The 18,041-nt window shown below is 39.4% G+C and overlaps 1 protein-coding gene across 3 annotated transcripts in view; it reads left to right on the forward strand.

Annotated features, from left to right (window-relative positions):
• The window catches only part of LOC135208663 (dynein axonemal intermediate chain 4-like), a 140,771-nt gene extending 123,418 nt beyond the window's left edge, over positions 1–17,353 (forward strand). For 2 of the 3 annotated variants that reach the window (XM_064241085.1, XM_064241086.1), the window contains exons 11-17: positions 417–554; positions 4,417–4,639; positions 9,135–9,231; positions 12,333–12,571; positions 13,404–13,595; positions 14,755–14,934; positions 16,057–17,353. In XM_064241085.1, coding sequence (XP_064097155.1) covers positions 417–554; positions 4,417–4,639; positions 9,135–9,231; positions 12,333–12,571; positions 13,404–13,595; positions 14,755–14,934; positions 16,057–16,194 — 1,207 coding nt within the window. In that variant the 3' untranslated portion in view covers positions 16,195–17,353. The remainder of the gene's footprint in view (positions 1–416; positions 555–4,416; positions 4,640–9,134; positions 9,232–12,332; positions 12,572–13,403; positions 13,596–14,754; positions 14,935–16,056) is intronic. The other variant, XM_064241087.1, reaches the window with a different exon arrangement.
• Positions 17,354–18,041: the final 688 nt, after the last annotated feature.

An 18,041-nucleotide genomic window follows, 5' to 3' on the forward strand; every position in this document is an offset into this window, starting at 1 on the left:
CACACACACACACACACACACACATATATATAATATATATATATATATATATATATATATATATATATATATATATATACATACAGGGTGTCCATAAAGTCCCAGTACCATTACAAGCAATAAATACTCGTAATAGTACTGGGACTTTATGGACACATTATATTAATTATATTATATATATATATATATATATATATATAAATATATATATATATATATATATGCAAATAAACTAAGTTAAAAAGCTTACCTAATCAGTTATAGTAATTGAGTCTTCCATTAGACAAGATTTGTCGTTTCAATGGAGCACAAAATCAGACGCTTCAGAGGAAGTAACTCCCTGAAATTCTAGCCACAGAATAACAGCTGCCCTTTCTCTTTGTTGTTTTCCACTCTAACGCTTCCTGGGTATCAAGGATCAGCCTACCCTTGCCCGTCACAGTGGTGAGTTCATGCCCTGTTGCGCCCCAGCTATGCTGCATTGCCCTCCTCGATGGTACCATACGTGTTTACCAGCTAGATACCCCGACACCCACCCTAATTATGGATACCAGGTGAGGACGGCATCAAGTAGAAAGTCTGGATACAGTTTGGTCAGTGGGAAATTATTCTTTGTGATTCTTTGTAAAAGGTTTGTTTGAAACAGTGTCGTAGTCATCTGATTTTGTAAGACTCTCTCTCAAATATAAAACTCTTATAACAATTTTTTTTAATAAACTTTCAAAACGTAAGGATTAGTTGCAGCCATGTAACCTACAAGTCTGACACATAACTGCATATCATAAATGATCACTATAATAGTTTAACCAGACCACTGAGCTGGCTATCACCCCTCATATAACAAAACTCCATGTATGCATGCATGTATTGTATAGTCACTATAAAAACATACAAACATCACATACGTACACAAGTTGTTTATGCCAAAAAATATATATATGCTTTCGGGATTTTTACGGGCTTGCATAAGGCCAGCTTAGTCAAAGACAGGTTCGGGATTTTCCATTATTTAAAGGGTGGAAAATTATTGTTTGAAGTGAATAGCAAACAGAAAAATAATTTTAGTCTTGTTTGCAAACAAGTCGTCCAGTGGTCTAACTCCCGCATACCACCCCCCCCCCCCACCCTCTCTCTCTCTCTCTCTCTCTCTCTCTCTCTCTCTCTCTCTCTCTCTCTCTTTACAATCTGACCTTATATGTCGTTCTGTGTTTTATAATTCCCCCGACTTGATCCTAGCCAATATTACACTATTGTTTTTGTCATTATAAAGGTAAGTTCTTCCATTTCCTCCATGTAGTTATCACTGCAACCGTCACTTTTGCCTTTTCCTGCTTGTAAGGTTCAAGTAAACGTCAGTCTTGCCTTTTCCTGCTTGTCAGGTTACTGCTGATGTCACTTTTGTCTTTTCCTGCTTGTCAGGTTACTGAGGATGTCATTTGTGCCTTTTTCTGCCTGTCAGCTTAATGTAAATGTCACGTTTACCTTTTCTTGCCTGTCTGGTTGGTGCAATATCACTTTTGCCTTTTCCTGCCAGTCAGGTTGTTGGAAATGTCATTTTTGCCTTTTCCTGCCTCTCTGGTTACTGCAGATCAGCTAAATCTTGAACATCAGGTTAGTTTAGTTATTGTTTCCTGCCTGTTAGGTTAATGCACATGACAGTTCCTCGTTTTCCTGCCTGTCATGTCAGTTCAGATATAATCTGTTATTCCTTGTCCTGATCACCAGGTTATAGCAGACGTCAGTGGAAATGTCAGATACCTCTGTTTCCTACCTGTCTGATAGAGCAGATGTCAGTTTCCCCCTTCCGTGCTCGTCAAGTTAGATGGCACTCCTGTTCGTGATTGTTAAGGTATGTATCATCTGTTAATTCTCCTGCCATTCAGGTTGAATTCACGTTTTAGTGTCTCCTTTTCCTGCCTGTCAGGTTAATGTCTGTATCATCCACTACTACTCCTGCCATTCAGGTTGAATTCACGTATAATTTTCTACTTTTCCTGCCTGTGGGGTTAATGTCTGTATTATCTACTACTTCTCCTGCCATTCAGGTTTAATTCAGATACCAGTTTCTCGTTTTTTTTCTTTTGCCAGGTTAGGGCAGATCTCGTTTACCTTTTTCCTTACCTGCCTGTCAGATTATGTTAGATAGTAAGGCACTCTGGCGGTGGATGGTGAGTTCATTCCAGACCAAAGACTAAATTACCTTCTTTGGTTTGTGCTACGGCCATTGACAGTAGCAGTAAAACTTCGGCAGTTTATTCGTTTTATGTACATACGAGATGCTTCATTTCATACTTCTGTTCTGGTCATCTCGAATATTCTGCTTCTCTTGGACCCCATATTTATCAGACTCATCAATCTTATTTGTTTCTTGATAACTTGCTCATTTTCCCTAATTCTTCATTTTACTACTTTATTTTTAACCTTTACTTTTCCCTGACTACACTGGCTGCTGTATACCATCATTAACCTCTCCACATATTCTGCATCACGTTCTTATTGTCGTTTCTATCACTGGCCTCTGGTTTCGAATTCCTCCTCCTCCTCCTCCTCCTCCTCCTCCTCCTCCTCCTCCTCCTACCTCCTCCTCCTCCTCCTCATCTTCTTCTTCCATCTACGAATTCAATGTAATAATTTCCCCATCAGTGGTCTCTAATCATGTTTGACCGATTCAATTTGGGATGTTCGATCCCCTGGAAATTGGCTTCTTCAGTAGATTATAAATGCAGGTACTGTGCAGGTATTTAAAAAAACAAATATGGACTGAATGGATGTTTCTTTAAAACTGATAGACTTTACTTTATATTGCTTTTTTTTTTTACTTTTTAGTAAAGGAATTTTCTAGCAAAAGCATGTTTCCGGAGTCGGTAACCTAGACGTAGCTACCCTAGTTTATGTAAAATATGTATTCAGTCTTAGTGAATTGGGAAAAAAATTTTAATACTGAGAATAATTCTTTAGATTTGAAAGGTACGTAACGTCCCAAATCTCCGACCTTATCATACCGGCATTTTTTGACGTTATATGTTCACAAGTAGTAATGACAATAATCACTCTAAATGCCATGAAGATTCATTAAAAGCTACTGTTGGTAAATCAGAATATACTGACCTCGAGGACCTACTCAAGGTTCTCTGCAGCATCCCTTCGGCCCCAAACTGCAACCCCTTCCAATCCATGTATTGCACCAACATTCATATGGTGTTTGCTTCTCACCTCGGTGGTCGCGGGTTCGATTCTCGGCCATTCCATTGAGGAGTGAGAGATGTGTATTTCTGGTGATAGAAGTTCACTCTCGACGTGGTTCGGAAGTCATGTAAAGCCGTTGGTCCCGTTGCTGAATAACCACTGGTTCCATGCAACGTAAAAACACCATACAAACAAACAAACAAACAAACTACCCACCCTCTCCTAACAATTGTTTCACAGTATGACAGCGAGGATTACTTCCTGTTCCACCTTTCAAACCTTTTTTACCGTTCCCCTTTCAGCGCTGAATGACGTCATAGGTCAATGTTCCATTCCATTCCAGAATATACAGTCTTGAATTTGTAGATAAACCTTACTACCTGTGATAAACGCCTAAGCGGAGAGTTAATGAAACCTTGCAGATCTGACGTGCACTCTAACCCCTCTTGAAACTGACTACTAAAGAAATCGCCACCCATGGAGAATATAAATCTCCATGTGCGATTACTCGAGATTACGATCTTTCAGGGCGAGTACCCGAAGGTGGTTCCCTTTTGTTATCTGATTGATGATGTGGTGTAACCCTGCTGATGGTAGTTAGCTCATAATCCAACTGGTTGTATGACTCATGATATTACCTGATTCCTGCAATTCACTTCGCAGACGGATATGAAAGAATTAGAGTTTTGCTCTTTGAGAGTTAGATTATATAGAGAGGTAGGTAGGTAGACAGGAAAATAGATAGAGAGGTAGGCAGGTAAATAGGAAAGTAGATAGAGAGGTAGATAGGTATATTGGAAAGTAGATAGAGAGGTAGATGGATAGATAGAGAAGAGGCTTGTAGAGAGAACAGGGCCGTCAACGATTAAGGTACCTCTGTCTTTATATTTGACCTGAAAGAAAGGTACATGGAAAAGACAGCAGTACACACACACACACACACACAGAATTATAATACAAGCCAAAAATCCTCACACTATTTTTTAATATTTGTCTTAGCTCCCAAATGAGAGAGAGAGAGAGAGAGAGAGAGAGAGAATCTTTTACAATGCAATAAAAATTCGCAAACTGCTTTTTTAATGGTCTGTCTGTCTTCCGAAGTGTGTGTGTGTGTGTGAGAGAGAGAGAGAGAGAGAGAGAGAGAGAATACCCATTAAATAAGACATGTCCTCCTCCCTGATGACACACATCACGTCCTCGAACGCAGCACCAATCATGTCCTTTCCACAGCTGCAGCGTGGACAAGCACAGCGCTCCTGTGTGGGCGGTGGACTGGAGAGAATCCTACGCCACGGTGGCCTCTCTGGGATCCTATTCCGGGAAGGGCGGATCTGTCGCCTATGCGGAGGACGTCGCTGATGGAGAAGGAGGTCCTTCTGCTGATGATACAACAGGTCCTGCAAACAGGTCCCGGGTCCCGACGGGCATTCCTCTTCCTTTGAACGGGTCAAGTGTAAGTGTCAAGGAAATGTATTGTTGTCTTTTGAATTGCTATTGTTGTATGCCTTTAAATTTCATCGACTATTTTAGTTTATATTTCTTTTCAACGTACGAAAACATTTGTATCATTTGGCACTAATATCAGAACATTCTAAACTTTTCCCAGAGTTTGCTAGTTTAGTGTTCTGTTGTTGTTATGTCTTTAATTTTCATCGTCTATTTTGGTACATGTTTATTTTAAGCTTGCAGAAATGTTATCAGTTCGCACTTATTTCTTAGCATTGCAATCGTTTCTTAGTGTTTGCTAGTTTAATGCTCTTTTGTTGTTCTCTCTTTTAAATTTCATCGTCTACGTTCTTTCTATATTTATTTTAAACTTACGAAAACGTTTTTATCATTTAGTGATGTAAACCTTTCTCGGAAATTGCTATTGCTGTTGGTGGGACGGAGTAGCATTCTTGGTCCACTGTTACTTTTAACGTATACAATTGATGTGGTTGTTTGATATGAATGAAGTTCGTCTTCTGAATAATAATAATAATAATTATTATTATTATTATTATTATTATTATTATTATTATTATTATTATTATTATTATTATTATTATTCAGAAGACGAACTTCATTCATATCAAACAACCACATCAATTGTATACGCTAAAAGTAACAGTGGACCAAGAATGGTACTCCGTCCCACCAACAGCAATAGCAATTTCCGAGAAAGGTTTACATCACTAAATGATAAAAACGTTTTCGTAAGTTTAAAATAAATATAGAAAGAACGTAGACGATGAAATTTAAAAGAGAGAACAACAAAAGAGCATTAAACTAGCAAACACTAAGAAACGATTGCAATGCTAAGAAATAAGTGCGAAATGATGATGATGATGATGATGATGATGATGATGATGATGATGATGATGATGATAATATGATGATGATGCTGATGAGGTATCAAACAACGACACACGAAGAAACACCGACGAAGTAACAGAGAGGACGGAATTAGACAATGGATGGAGCCAGATACAGAGAGAGCAAAGATCCCCTTCATGAAAGCCTACAACATCAAGAAATTAAGGGAGAAAACAAGTGAGGTCAATGAAATAATGGGCATAATACACACCACCAGTATCACAGAAACAAATAACTTGGCATATGCAGGAGCAAGATTAGTAGCAGAACTGATGGGGATTCGAACACCAACACCACCAGCACAACCAACCTAACAGAAACCAGAACAGCAACCTCCTTGGAAAAGGCGCCTGGAAAAGCAAATCATGGTGATGAGATCTGACTTGAGTAAACTGAAAGAGATGGCAGAAAAAAGGCTAAGAAGCAAGAAAACAAGGGAGGAACTGAACGAGAAATACAAAGTACAAGAGAGGGGACTAAACAACACAACAGAAGATGTAAAACAGAGGCTTAAGGTCAAAGCACATAAGATACATGAACAGGAATAAGGGATACCAACAGAACAAACTATTCGGAACCAACCAGAAAAGACTATACAGCCAACTAAGAGGGGAAGACAACCACCAAGAAATACCTGAAGCCGAACCAAGTAAGAGACTGGGAAAACATATGGAGCAATCCGGTATCACACAACAAACATGCAACATGGCTCCAGGAAGTCAAGGAAGAAGAAACAGGGAGAAAAAAACAAAGATTCATAGAGATCACGACAGACACAGTCAGACACCAACTAAAGAAAATGCCAAACTGGAAAGCCCCAGGTCCCGATGAAGTCCATGGATACTGGTTCAAAAATTTCAAGGCCCTACACCCACGAATAGCAGAACAACTCCAGCATTGTATCTCAAATCACCATGCACCCAAATGGATGACCACAGGAAGAACATCCTTAGTACAAAAAGACAAGAGTAAGGGAAATATAGCCAGTAACTACAGGCCTATCACCTGCCTACCAATAATGTGGAAGTTACTAACAGGTATCATCAGTGAAAGGCTATACAATTACCTAGAGGAGACAAACACCATCCCCCACCAACAGAAAGACTGCAGAAGGAAGTGTAGGGGCACAAAAGACCAGCTCCTGATAGACAAAATGGTAATGAAGAACAGTAGGAGAAGGAAAACCAACCTAAGCATGGCATGGATAGACTATAAGAAAGCCCTCGACATGATACCACACACATGGCTAATAGAATGCCTGAAAATATATGGGGCAGAGGAAAACACCATCAGCTTTCTCAAAAAACAATGCGCAACGAATACAATACTTACAAGCTCTGGAATAAGACTAGCAGAGGTTAATATCAGGAGAGGGATCTTCCAGGGCGACTCACTGTCCCCACTACTCTTCGTAGTAGCCATGATTCCCATGACAAAAGTACTACAGAAGATGGATGCCGAGTACCAACTCAAGAAAAGAGGCAACAGAATCAACCATCTGATGTTCATGGACGACATCAAGCTGTATGGTAAGAGCATCAAGGAAATAGATACCCTAATGCAGACTGTAAGGATTGTATCTGGGGACATCAGGATGGAGTTTGGAATAGAAAAATGCGCCTTAGTCAACATACAAAAAGGCAAAGTAACGAGAACTGAAGGGATAGAGCTACCAGATGGGAGCAACATCAAACACATAGATGAGACAGGATACAAATACCTGGGAATAATGGAAGGAGGGGATATAAAACACCAAGAGATGAAGGACACGATCAGGAAAGAATATATGCAGAGACTCAAGGCGATACTCAAGTCAAAACTCAATGCCGGAAATATGATGAAGACGAGTGGCTCTAGAGTGCATGGGAAGAAGGACTAATAAAAGTATACGAAGACCCAGAAATATACAAAGACAGGAGAATGACAAACAGAACAGAGGACTGGCACAACAAACCAATGCACGGACAATACATGAGACAGACTAAAGAACTAGCGATGACACATGGCAATGGCTACAGAGGGGAGAGCTAAAGAAGGAAACTGAAGGAATGATAACAGTGGCACAAGATCAGGCCCTAAGAACCAGATATGTTCAAAGAACGATAGACGGAAATAACATCTCTCCCAATAGTAGGAAGGAAGTGCAATACGAAAAATGAAACCATAAACCACATAGCAAGCGAATGCCCGGCACTTGTACAGAACCAGTACAAAAAGAGGCATGATTCAGAGGCAAAAGCCCTCCACTGGAGCCTGTGCAAGAAACATCAGCTACCTTGCAGTAATAAATGGTACGAGCACCAACCTGAGTGAGTGATAGAAAATGATCAGGCAAAGATCCTCTGGGACTATGGTATCAGAACAGATAGGGTGATACGTGCAAATAGACCAGACGTGACGTTGATTGACAAAGTCAAGAAGACAGTATCACTCATTGATGTCGCAATACCATGGGACACCAGAGTTGAAGAGAAAGAAAGGGAAAAAGTGGATAAGTATCAAGATCTGAAAATAGAAATAAGAAGGATGTGGGATATGCCAGTGGAAATCGTACCCATAATCATAGGAGCACTAGGCACGATCCCAAGATCCCTGAAAAGGAATCTAGGAAAACTAGACGCAGAAGTAGCTCCAGGACTCATGCAGAAGAGTGTGATCCTAGAAACGGCGCACATAGTAAGAAAAGTGATGGACTCCTAAGGAAGCAGGATGCAACCCGGAACCCCACACTATAAATACCACCCAGTCGAATTGGAGGACTGTGATAGAGCAAAAAAAAAAAAATAATAATAATAATGTTTCAAAACGTTTTCTCGAACTGATAAAATGGAAAAGTCGTATGTCTTACAAATCTTTAACTGGCCGGTATGTATTTTAAGCTTCCAAAAAAGTTTTTATCATTTGGTACTAATTCAGTAGCATTTAAAAAGGTTTTTCCAGAGTTAGTTAGTTTATTGTTCTGTCTTTGTTTTAAATTTCATCGTCTACGTTTGTTCGATATATATTTAAAGGTACAAAATCTTTTTGTTATCATTGGTCACTAATATCCAGTATTGTTAACGACAAGTTCTCCATGATACGAATTGTTTGAGATAATACTTCATAAATTTACAATTAATTCAAATGTAGAGGTTATAATGAAGCAACTGACGTATTCATGCATCAATACTATGTAAATAAAAGAATTTTGACTGATTATTATACGATTGGTCGAGATGATTAACTTTTCTCAGTCTCACTTTGGACCATAGGGGCGTAGTGCCATCAATGCACCTCAGGTGATGCACTGTAGGCATTACTTTAAGGGTCTTTGCAGCGTTCATTCGGTCTCTATCTGTAACCTCTTTCATTCCTTTTACTGTACCTCCGTTCATATTCGCTTTCTTCCATCAGACTTTCCACCCTCTTTAACAAATGTTTCATAGTGCAACTGCGAGGTTTTCTTCCTGTTACACCTTGCAGACATTCCTAACTGTTAATCTCCCTTCCATCGCTGAATGACCTCATAAGGTCAAAGCGCTTGGCCTTTGGCCCAAATTCTATATTCTATATTATTATTCTGTTCTAATCTTTTGTTTTCTCGCTTTGCGCAGAAACAGGAGAGAAGTGGCTACGGTCTAGTGTCAGTTTCTGAAGACGGGACCGTCAAGGAATGGCTGTTCACATTTTCCGGATTATACCGATGCACGAGTAAGTTCCTCTCTCTCTCTCTCTCTCTCTCTCTCTCTCTCTCTCTCTCTCTCTCTCTCTCTCTGTAGCTTTATTGGAAGAGTTCCATCGGCGGTGCATCCTTCAAACGGACGGTAAATGTCTCTCGTAGAAGGCAATTTGCATCTCCCACGAAATTTATAGTCTCATCCAGGATTAGAGGATGCGCCCTATTTTTCCGGTGGCAGTAAAAGTGCTATTTATGTAATGACACTCCTTTTTTTATTTCTGTATATTTTATAAATCCCTTGGAGTTTCCTTCCACTGTAGAACGGCACAATTTATTCGTTATTTTTATTTAATAAGGAAGATCTCTTCACTCTGTATTTCCCTTTACCTTCTCTTGCTTCCTGCTGAGCACCATATTCTTTGGAAGCTGGAATTTCAAGTCAGTAGCCCCTGTGGGCTTGTCCCATATGAATAGTGTTCAACTTCTGAATAATGATAATACTAATACTATTAATAATAATAATAATCATAGAGAAACAAATCTACAGTTATTTATATGTACATATATTTTAAAGATAAAACTGAACAGTTTTGTCTTTAAAATATATGTAGAAGTAACTGGATTTGTGTCTCCATTTTAAGACTCGTGCTTCTATGAGTAGTTTTTCATCATCATCATCATAATAATAATAATAATAATAATAATAATAATAATAATAATAATAATAATAATAACAATAATAATAATAATAATAATAATAATAATAATAATAATAATAATAATAAAGAAACAAGTCCACAGTTATGTATATGTACTTACATTTAAAGCTAAAACTGTCTGTACAGTTTTATCTTTAATAATAATAATATTTCTAACGGAAATTCGTCATCTGAGTCGGCTGCCTTTGATAGCAGGTCGAAATATTCAACTTCCCAATAACTTCTGGAATTTACATGGAATGCCAATCACATTTGGATGGTAACTTTTTGATAAGTCAGTTTGACATTTTGGATAAAGGTCAGAGTAGTACTTCGAATAGCTTATTGTTTTGTGAAATTTACGGATTTCAACACACCAGGGGAGCTGCGTGGTCTGATGAAAACACAAGTCTGTTTTTCTGCGTTGTGTTCTCTCGCTTCTGGTGATGTGCCTTCAAAAGCACAGTGCTTGGACGCGCTTATGCTTCCTTTTTTTATAATTGCCTTTTGATGTATATATGTTTTCTCTTCCTAGAATATTTCTTTCCGAATGCCCTTTTTAATACATTTTACCCGAGAGATCATAAACGAGAATTACTCAGTATGTTTTCCTTTTTTAGAACAGCATTTAGTCTTTACTTTTCCTTTCTTTTTCAAGGTATTGTTATGCCAACACAGGCTCTTGCTCATATAGCAGCCCGTAAGCGATTTTAAGATGTGAATGTTAAAGGTTAGGACTTTTTTTTTTTTTTTTTAATCCTTGGCGAAGAGAGAAGCATGTCGTTACCTAAGGTTTAAAATTAGTTATGACTATGAATTTTTTATTTTAATTCGTAGGGGATTAGTGCCGTCAGTGCACCTCATGCGGTGCACTGTGTAGGCATTACTTGAGGATCTTTGCAGCATCCCTTCTGGCCATGGCTGTAACCCTTTCTTTTCTATGTCTGTACCTCTGTTCATAATCTCTTTCTTCTTCTTAGTTTCTCGAACTGATAAAATGGAAAAGTCCGCGAGTTCGTTTCTCGGGCATTCCACTGAGGGGTTAGAGATGTGTATTCCTGGTGATAGTAGTTCACTCTCGACATGGTTCGGAAGTCACGTGAAGCCGTTGGTCCCGTTGCTGAATAACCACTGGTTCCATGCAACGTAAGAACACCATACGAACAAACACCATACAAACAAACAAACCTCTTTAGTGGCAATTTCCCTTTCGGCGCTGAATGACCCCATAGGTCCCAACGCTTGGCCTTTGGCCCAAATTGTGTATTCTATTCTATTCTATTCTATTTGTGATTCTTGCAGGTTTTAATTCAGTATTTTCCTTTCTTTCAAAGTTGACCGTTGTTAAAGAAAAAGGACTAAAACGCCGTAAAACGAAGCCCTCGAAATCTTGTGTTTACACTGATGATGAAATGTAAAGTAATACGATTTTTTTTTATTACATTCGGTGAAAAAGTAGCGATACAGACAAACCTCCCCTTTTGGAAAATTAAAGCTCAAATATGCCTGGCTAATCTTGTATCCAATCGTTCACAGAAGCCATGAAAGGAGTGGAGGCACATACGTCGCTGCATATACTTTGATATCATCGGCATGCAAATGCACGTATTGTTTCGGAGCCTTTGTCAGGCTGTTGCATACCAGAGTTTCTTTGTTATTCTCCGTTATGTCTCGCGCACAAATCTTTTCCTAGCATTACTGTACATGGATATCAGGTCAGCGTTTGGGATCAGTAATAAGAGTTTTTCCATTGGTCTTATAATAGTGGTAAATGTTTGTTCCTTGATGATAGTAAATTTGAACATTTCTTTCGATTTTTATTTTCTGTGGGTTTTTGCATGTTGCGACTGAATCTGTAGTCTCAGAATATAGATGAGAATGGTGTGTCTGAATAATCTCCTCGAGGAAATAGGTGAATGGTGTAAAATGTTGCCTAAAACAAAATTAAACTTGACATTTTATGTCAAATTCCTTCCTTTTTAATTGTTGAGAACTGTACCCAATACGATGCCGCTGTCTGCATTAACTTCTGTTATAATAAAGATTGTATGTACTCACTCCTTTTGTGAAATTTAATCGTTCTGTTTCCTATTTCAGGACCTCAAATTTCAAAATGTATTTTAAACTATGCATAAAATAAACATCAAGTAAATCTTGGTTTCTTCCCTGTCTGACTACCGGAATAGGTCAACATACGTTCATGGAACTTGAGAGTTCAATTCGTGCTATATCATTCAGTACAAGTAACAAATCAATACCACTCATCTTCCTTCAGTTGCTTTAACTTAGGCATAAACAAAAAGACTCCCTTATTAAAAAGCTATGCCATGAAAAGAGAATTTGCCCCAAAGTAGTTCTCCATGTAAGAGCGTATCAAATTCAGTACAGTTCCAGAACTGATTGGAATATCATTAACCAAATTCTCATTTCCACAGCTCTGATGAAGGTTAGCGTCCCACCCTGGGTGTCTCTGGAGATCGCAGGGGGTCTGCCTTCTTTGTTACCGAACGAAGAAGAGGAACACAAGGGTAAATTCCCTCAGGTTCACGTTGGGTCAGGGAACTCCAGACCGGTCGTCTTGCTTCCAGAACTTATTCCAGCTACCAGGCTTGCCTTCAGGCCTGGGGACAACACCACTTACCTTCTAGGCACGGTTTCTGGGGATATCCTGATGGTAAGTGGCTGGTAAAGTCATTAGAATAGGCCACGTGTAACAGTGAAGATGCTTGGTTTTAGTGTCATTTCTAGTTAGGTGAAGCATATAAACTTTGTGAATGGTAGCAAGAACTTGAAATATCACTACCCTCTTCTTGCGTATATTATAATTTATATGCATCGACGACCCACTCTACCTTTTGTTTATTTCCAAAATGTGCAATAAGTTTCAGTATTCAAACGGATAATTAAATAATTCCTTAACTAAATCAGGGTTGAAAGCAAGATTCATATCTTCTCTGAAAGTGAAGGTATCAAAACTGTCTCCACTCTCTCTTGGTCCCTTGCCTGATTTGCAAATCCTCCATAAAGTCAAGGTCTGTCCACACACTAAATGTTCAGTAAGCAATGAGGTATCCCTCTGTTTCAAGGACCGCATTCTGCTAGTTGTTGTCGTTATTATTATTATTATTATTATTATTATTATTATTATTATTATTATTATTATTATTATTATTATTATTATTATTATTATTATTATTTATTCCATCTGAACCCTATTCGCATGGAACAAGCAAACAAGGTCCTTTGACTTCAAATTCAAGCTTCCAAAGAATGTGATGTCCGAAAGGAATTAGGAAATAAAGAAAGAAGAGAACACGTATCAACAGAAAGTAATAAATTTATAAATAGATAGATGAACATGTAAGCAGAGTATTAAAATACAAAGAGAATCGTTTTAGTGACAAAACAGGGAGTGATTTATACTTGTCTCTTACTTGCTTTGATGCATATGAACACCAGTTCTAGTTGTGCTCTACATTAATATATAAAACCAAATTCCTCGGCAGTGCAAGACGTTTGAAAGACGGGGAACCCGTACCCTGTTCCGAGGGCACAGCTCCATGATCACACGTCTCGCCTGGAGGCCGATGCCCCCAGATGACGTCTGCAGCATCTTTCTCTCTTCCGCCATGGACGACACCATCAGGATCTGGCACGTCGACAAAATGGAACCCCTGTGTGTCCTTAAAAACGTACAGGTATGTCCTTGAAAACGTAGAGGTTTGTCCTTGAAAATGTGTATGTTTGTCCCTGAAAACGTATAGGTTTGTCATTAAAAACATACATGTATGTCCTTGAAATCGTATACAGGCTTGTCCTTGAAAACGTACAGGTCTGTCCTTGAAATTATACATCTGTGTTCTTGAAAACGTACATGTTTGTCCTTGAAAACGTACAGGTGTGTCCTTGAAAACGTACGTGTTTGTCCTTGAAAACGTACAGGTATGTCATTGAAAACGTACATGTTTGTCCTTGAAAACGTATGTTTGTCCTTGACAACTCACGTGTTTGTTCTTGAAAACGTATGTGTTTGCCCTTGAAAACGTACAGGTATGTCCCTGAAAACGTACATGTTTGTCCTTGAAAACGTATATGTTTGCCCTTGAAAACGTACAGGTTCGTCCTTGAAAACGTACAGGGTTGTCCTTGAAAACGTACAAGTATGTCCTTAAAAACGAACAGGTATGTGACATCGTCCGCTGTACAAAATTGTTTTTATTTTTCTCATTAACAGGTGTATATGCGCCCTTCCAAACACGCAGACATATGGATATGCAAATTCATATTGCATATATTTGTTTAGGATTTATTTTATACTATTTCTGTACTTCACATGCTTAAACGTCACTGGGATTGTACGAAGGAAATGAAACGAATACAGAATGATTTTGCCTATTTATTTCTTTTAAGCATAAGGCGTATTCATTCAGAATGTAATTTGGTTCCACTGATTTTCAAGACGCTGATAAACGTAAATAAAGTGTGTAAACCGTAGATTATAAGTCGAACAATAGCATAGTTAAGCAGGCATAGTTGACCTGTAATTTATCTGACAAGAATAAGTAGTCATTCATTAATTCACATCAAATTGATTAATCTGTTGTCCGTAGGGGTAAGGAACTCATGTTAAGCATTCGTAAATCTTGAAGTTCTCTCCTACCCTGCCACCTTTTTATTTATTTATTTCTTTATATATTTATTTATTTATTTATTTATTTATTTTCTTTTTGCTATCATGACACTTCACTTTTCCCTTCCATTGTAACTTTTACCGATCTGGTTCATGAGTAGTCTTTTATCCATTGCAAAGTCTTTTTTTTATTTTATTTTTCTAACGCTCTTTCTCCCCACCCGAAGGCATCGGAGAGTACGGGCGGCTATTCGGACGCCTGCTGGTGCCCCTGGTACAACAACATCCTTGTGGGCGTGCACGGTGAGGGCTTTCACTTATGGGACATATCTGTTCTCTCGCACGCGCCCATACTCACCTACGAGGCCCACGGGGCGTCTTCCATCAGTTTCAGTCCACAGGCCAAGGTGAGTGAGGTCACGAAGGAAGAGCCCCCCCCCCCCTTCTCTCTCTCTCTCTCTCTCATGCAACTGTATAACTATCTGCTAAATTACACCAATATGTCGTTCTAACTAAGAGAAGATCGGCTCCATATATAAAAAAATAAGTCATTACTCATCAATCCATTCTACATTCTTTTAAATTTTAAGTATGCGCCACCCATGGAAGTTTTATGGAAGAAAAAACTTCGCTATAAACAGGATAATTCTTTATCGAGTACTGCTGCTCTTGGTGTATATGCAAGCTGTGTGTTGTTCGTCCTTCATAGCTCTTCACCAACTCCTCAGCTTTCTCTGAACCTCCTTCAGTAGAAACCAAAGACTCTATAGTATCTTTGGTAGAGACATTGGCTCTTGGGGCTTTATTCTTCACCTTTCTTTGTTTCCTCTTGCGTTATTTTGTATTCGAATACGATGCATTCTTTTAACGGATCCTAGCCAATGCAGCCATTTCCTACCTATTTGGTTTTGTATTGAATTTTATTGTTCCCTTCAACAAATTAACAACTTTTGACTATAATCTGTTTCCCAATTCTTATTACCAGCTTGATGGCACGAGCTACTCTGTGCCGGATCCCCAGCGCTGACCGTCATGTCCCCCTTAACCCCCCACCCCCGCCTGATCCCCTACCCAGTCCCCATCTGGGATGGACAAACAGGTTTGCAGGAGGAGGGTGGCTTTGTCATGGCTTCCCTACCCTCCCGATCCCCTACCCAGCCCCCACTTTGGATGGACAAACAGGTTTGCAGGAGGGGGGTGGCTGTGTCATGTCTTCCCTACCCTCCCAATCCCCTACCCAGCCCCCACTTTGGATGGATAAACAGGTTTGCAGGAGGAGTGTGGCTGTGTCATGTCTCCCCTACCCTCCCAATCCCCTACCTAGCCCCCCACTTGGGATGGACAAACAGGAGGGTGGCTTTGCCATGTCTCTGCTACCCTCTCGATCCCCTACCTCAATAACCCTGGTCCCCCCCCTCAGCCCCTCCGGAGGAGAAACAAGAAAGATCCACTCTTTTATTATTATTATTATTATTATTATTATTATTATTATTATTATTATTATTATTATTATCTGACTGTTCTTTCAGAACGTGATCCTGGGATGCCGAGACGGCACCATCCAAGTGGTCCACTTCGAAGGCATCACTCCCACAACTTCCAACGTCTTCCAGAAGTTTTCGGCAGCCCTTTCCAAAATAGCGATGTTCAACCCTAAAAAGGATTAAGCTTCCAAGGGCGATGGAAGTCGTTAGAGGAACTTCCCCTCGAGAGCTGGCTAAAAAACGCATAAACTTGAGATCACGGGAGCTTCTCCAAATAATGGCCTCACTTTTTTGTTTTTTTAAGAGACTCAAGACCTCGGGTGGTAGTGACATAATGGAATGAAATTTCAGGTCCTGAAAGAACAAGAAGAAGAAGAAGTGGGTGAAGAGAAAGAAGAGACAGTGACGTAAAGGAATTTGAAGTGCCTCGACTGGCGTCCAGAAAATTGGGTCGTAAAAGAACTGTCCCGCTGGGATACCGTTCATGTAACGAGGTAACTCCCGTAGATGTCAGTCGCTGGTACTGGTAGAACACAAGCAAGGGAGAAATAGAACGAGCAAGGGAGCCGTTTTATAGGCAAAATTGCTACTGCTATTACTAGTACTACTAATAGGTAAGTGGAAGGGGATTATGTCAACTGTAGAGTTGGAGTTCTATGAACTACACGTCGATAGTATAATATCAAGCAGGTATCGATTATAGCTCCCTTTGGGTGAAAAGTTGTTCACAAGAAAGAAAGAATTCAGTGTTGAACGATGTTTGGAAATGTAAAAAGGTTAAGCGAGTATGTGACAAAGATTCATATGTTTGAGTGTGTATGTGTGCATGCGTGCGTGTATTGATTCCGTAAGGGAAATTTTAGACCTTTGTGAAGCAAGGGAGAAGATTAGATACCAAACAAAGCTAGCCAAGGTCTAACGCAGAGCGAAGGTAAACAAATTGCAGATAATGTTGCTAAATACGAAAAGAAACAAACATCGGGAACATTGTAAAAAAAATAAATTCCATTTCGCAGAAACAGGCAAAGCAAACGCCAGCGTCAACTACCATAGGTTCCCACATCTTGTACCATTCATGCAATGTAGAATCCACCAATCACTTGCATGAAACATTAATGGCATAGGTCAGCGTTATGGAAGTATTGCGTGAAGCTCTTCTTACGCCATCATTGTGTTAGTGAATTAATTATTTCTCAAAATTAAACCATTTATTGTCGAGTTCTGGAATAGGCATATATTAAGAAGGAAAACTTTATCACAATTTCGGCATGGGTTTACCTTGTAAGCTTTAGGCTTTAGTATGATTTCAAGTTAATTGAAAGGTATCCCTCTAAGACTTTTAAAAGGCTTAATTTATAACTGCATAAAAATTCAGCCGTATAATGGTGTTATTAACCTTACCCATTCAAATTACAACATTTAAGCGCCTCAGTGGCGTGGTTGGTTTGGTGTTGGCGTCCCACCCCGGTGGTCGCGAGTTCGATTCCCGCCTATTCCATTGAGGAGTGAGAGATGTGTATTTCTGGTGATAGAAGTTCACTCTCGACGTGGTTCGGAAGTCACGTAAAGCAGTTAGTCCCGTTGCTGAATAACCGCTGGTTCCATGCAACGTAAAAACACCATACAAAACAAAAAAAAACAAATATTGCCTGCACATGCTTGCTTTATTTCTACTCGTAATGTAGATATATTTGTATTAGTCGGCGAGAAGCCATGTTACATTATTTTATGAAATAACAATGAATTAGGCAATTATAATGTCTTAACCCGTAGGCGGGTAGCGCCATGAGTGCACCTCATACGGTGCACTGTAGGCGTTACTTAAGGTCCTTTGCAGCGTGCTTTCGGGCCCTAACTACAACCTTTTCGTTCCCTTTGCTGCACCTCCTGTCATATTCTCTTTCTTCCCTCTTACTTTTCACCCTCCCCCAACAATTGATTCATATTACGAGATTTTCCTCCTGTTACACCTTTCGAACCTTTTATTGTCAATTTCAGTTTCAGCGCTGAATGACCTCATAGGTTCCATT

The sequence above is a fragment of the Macrobrachium nipponense genome, chromosome 35 (genome assembly GCF_015104395.2).
Source record: "Macrobrachium nipponense isolate FS-2020 chromosome 35, ASM1510439v2, whole genome shotgun sequence".
Taxonomy (NCBI): Eukaryota; Metazoa; Arthropoda; class Malacostraca; order Decapoda; family Palaemonidae; genus Macrobrachium; species Macrobrachium nipponense.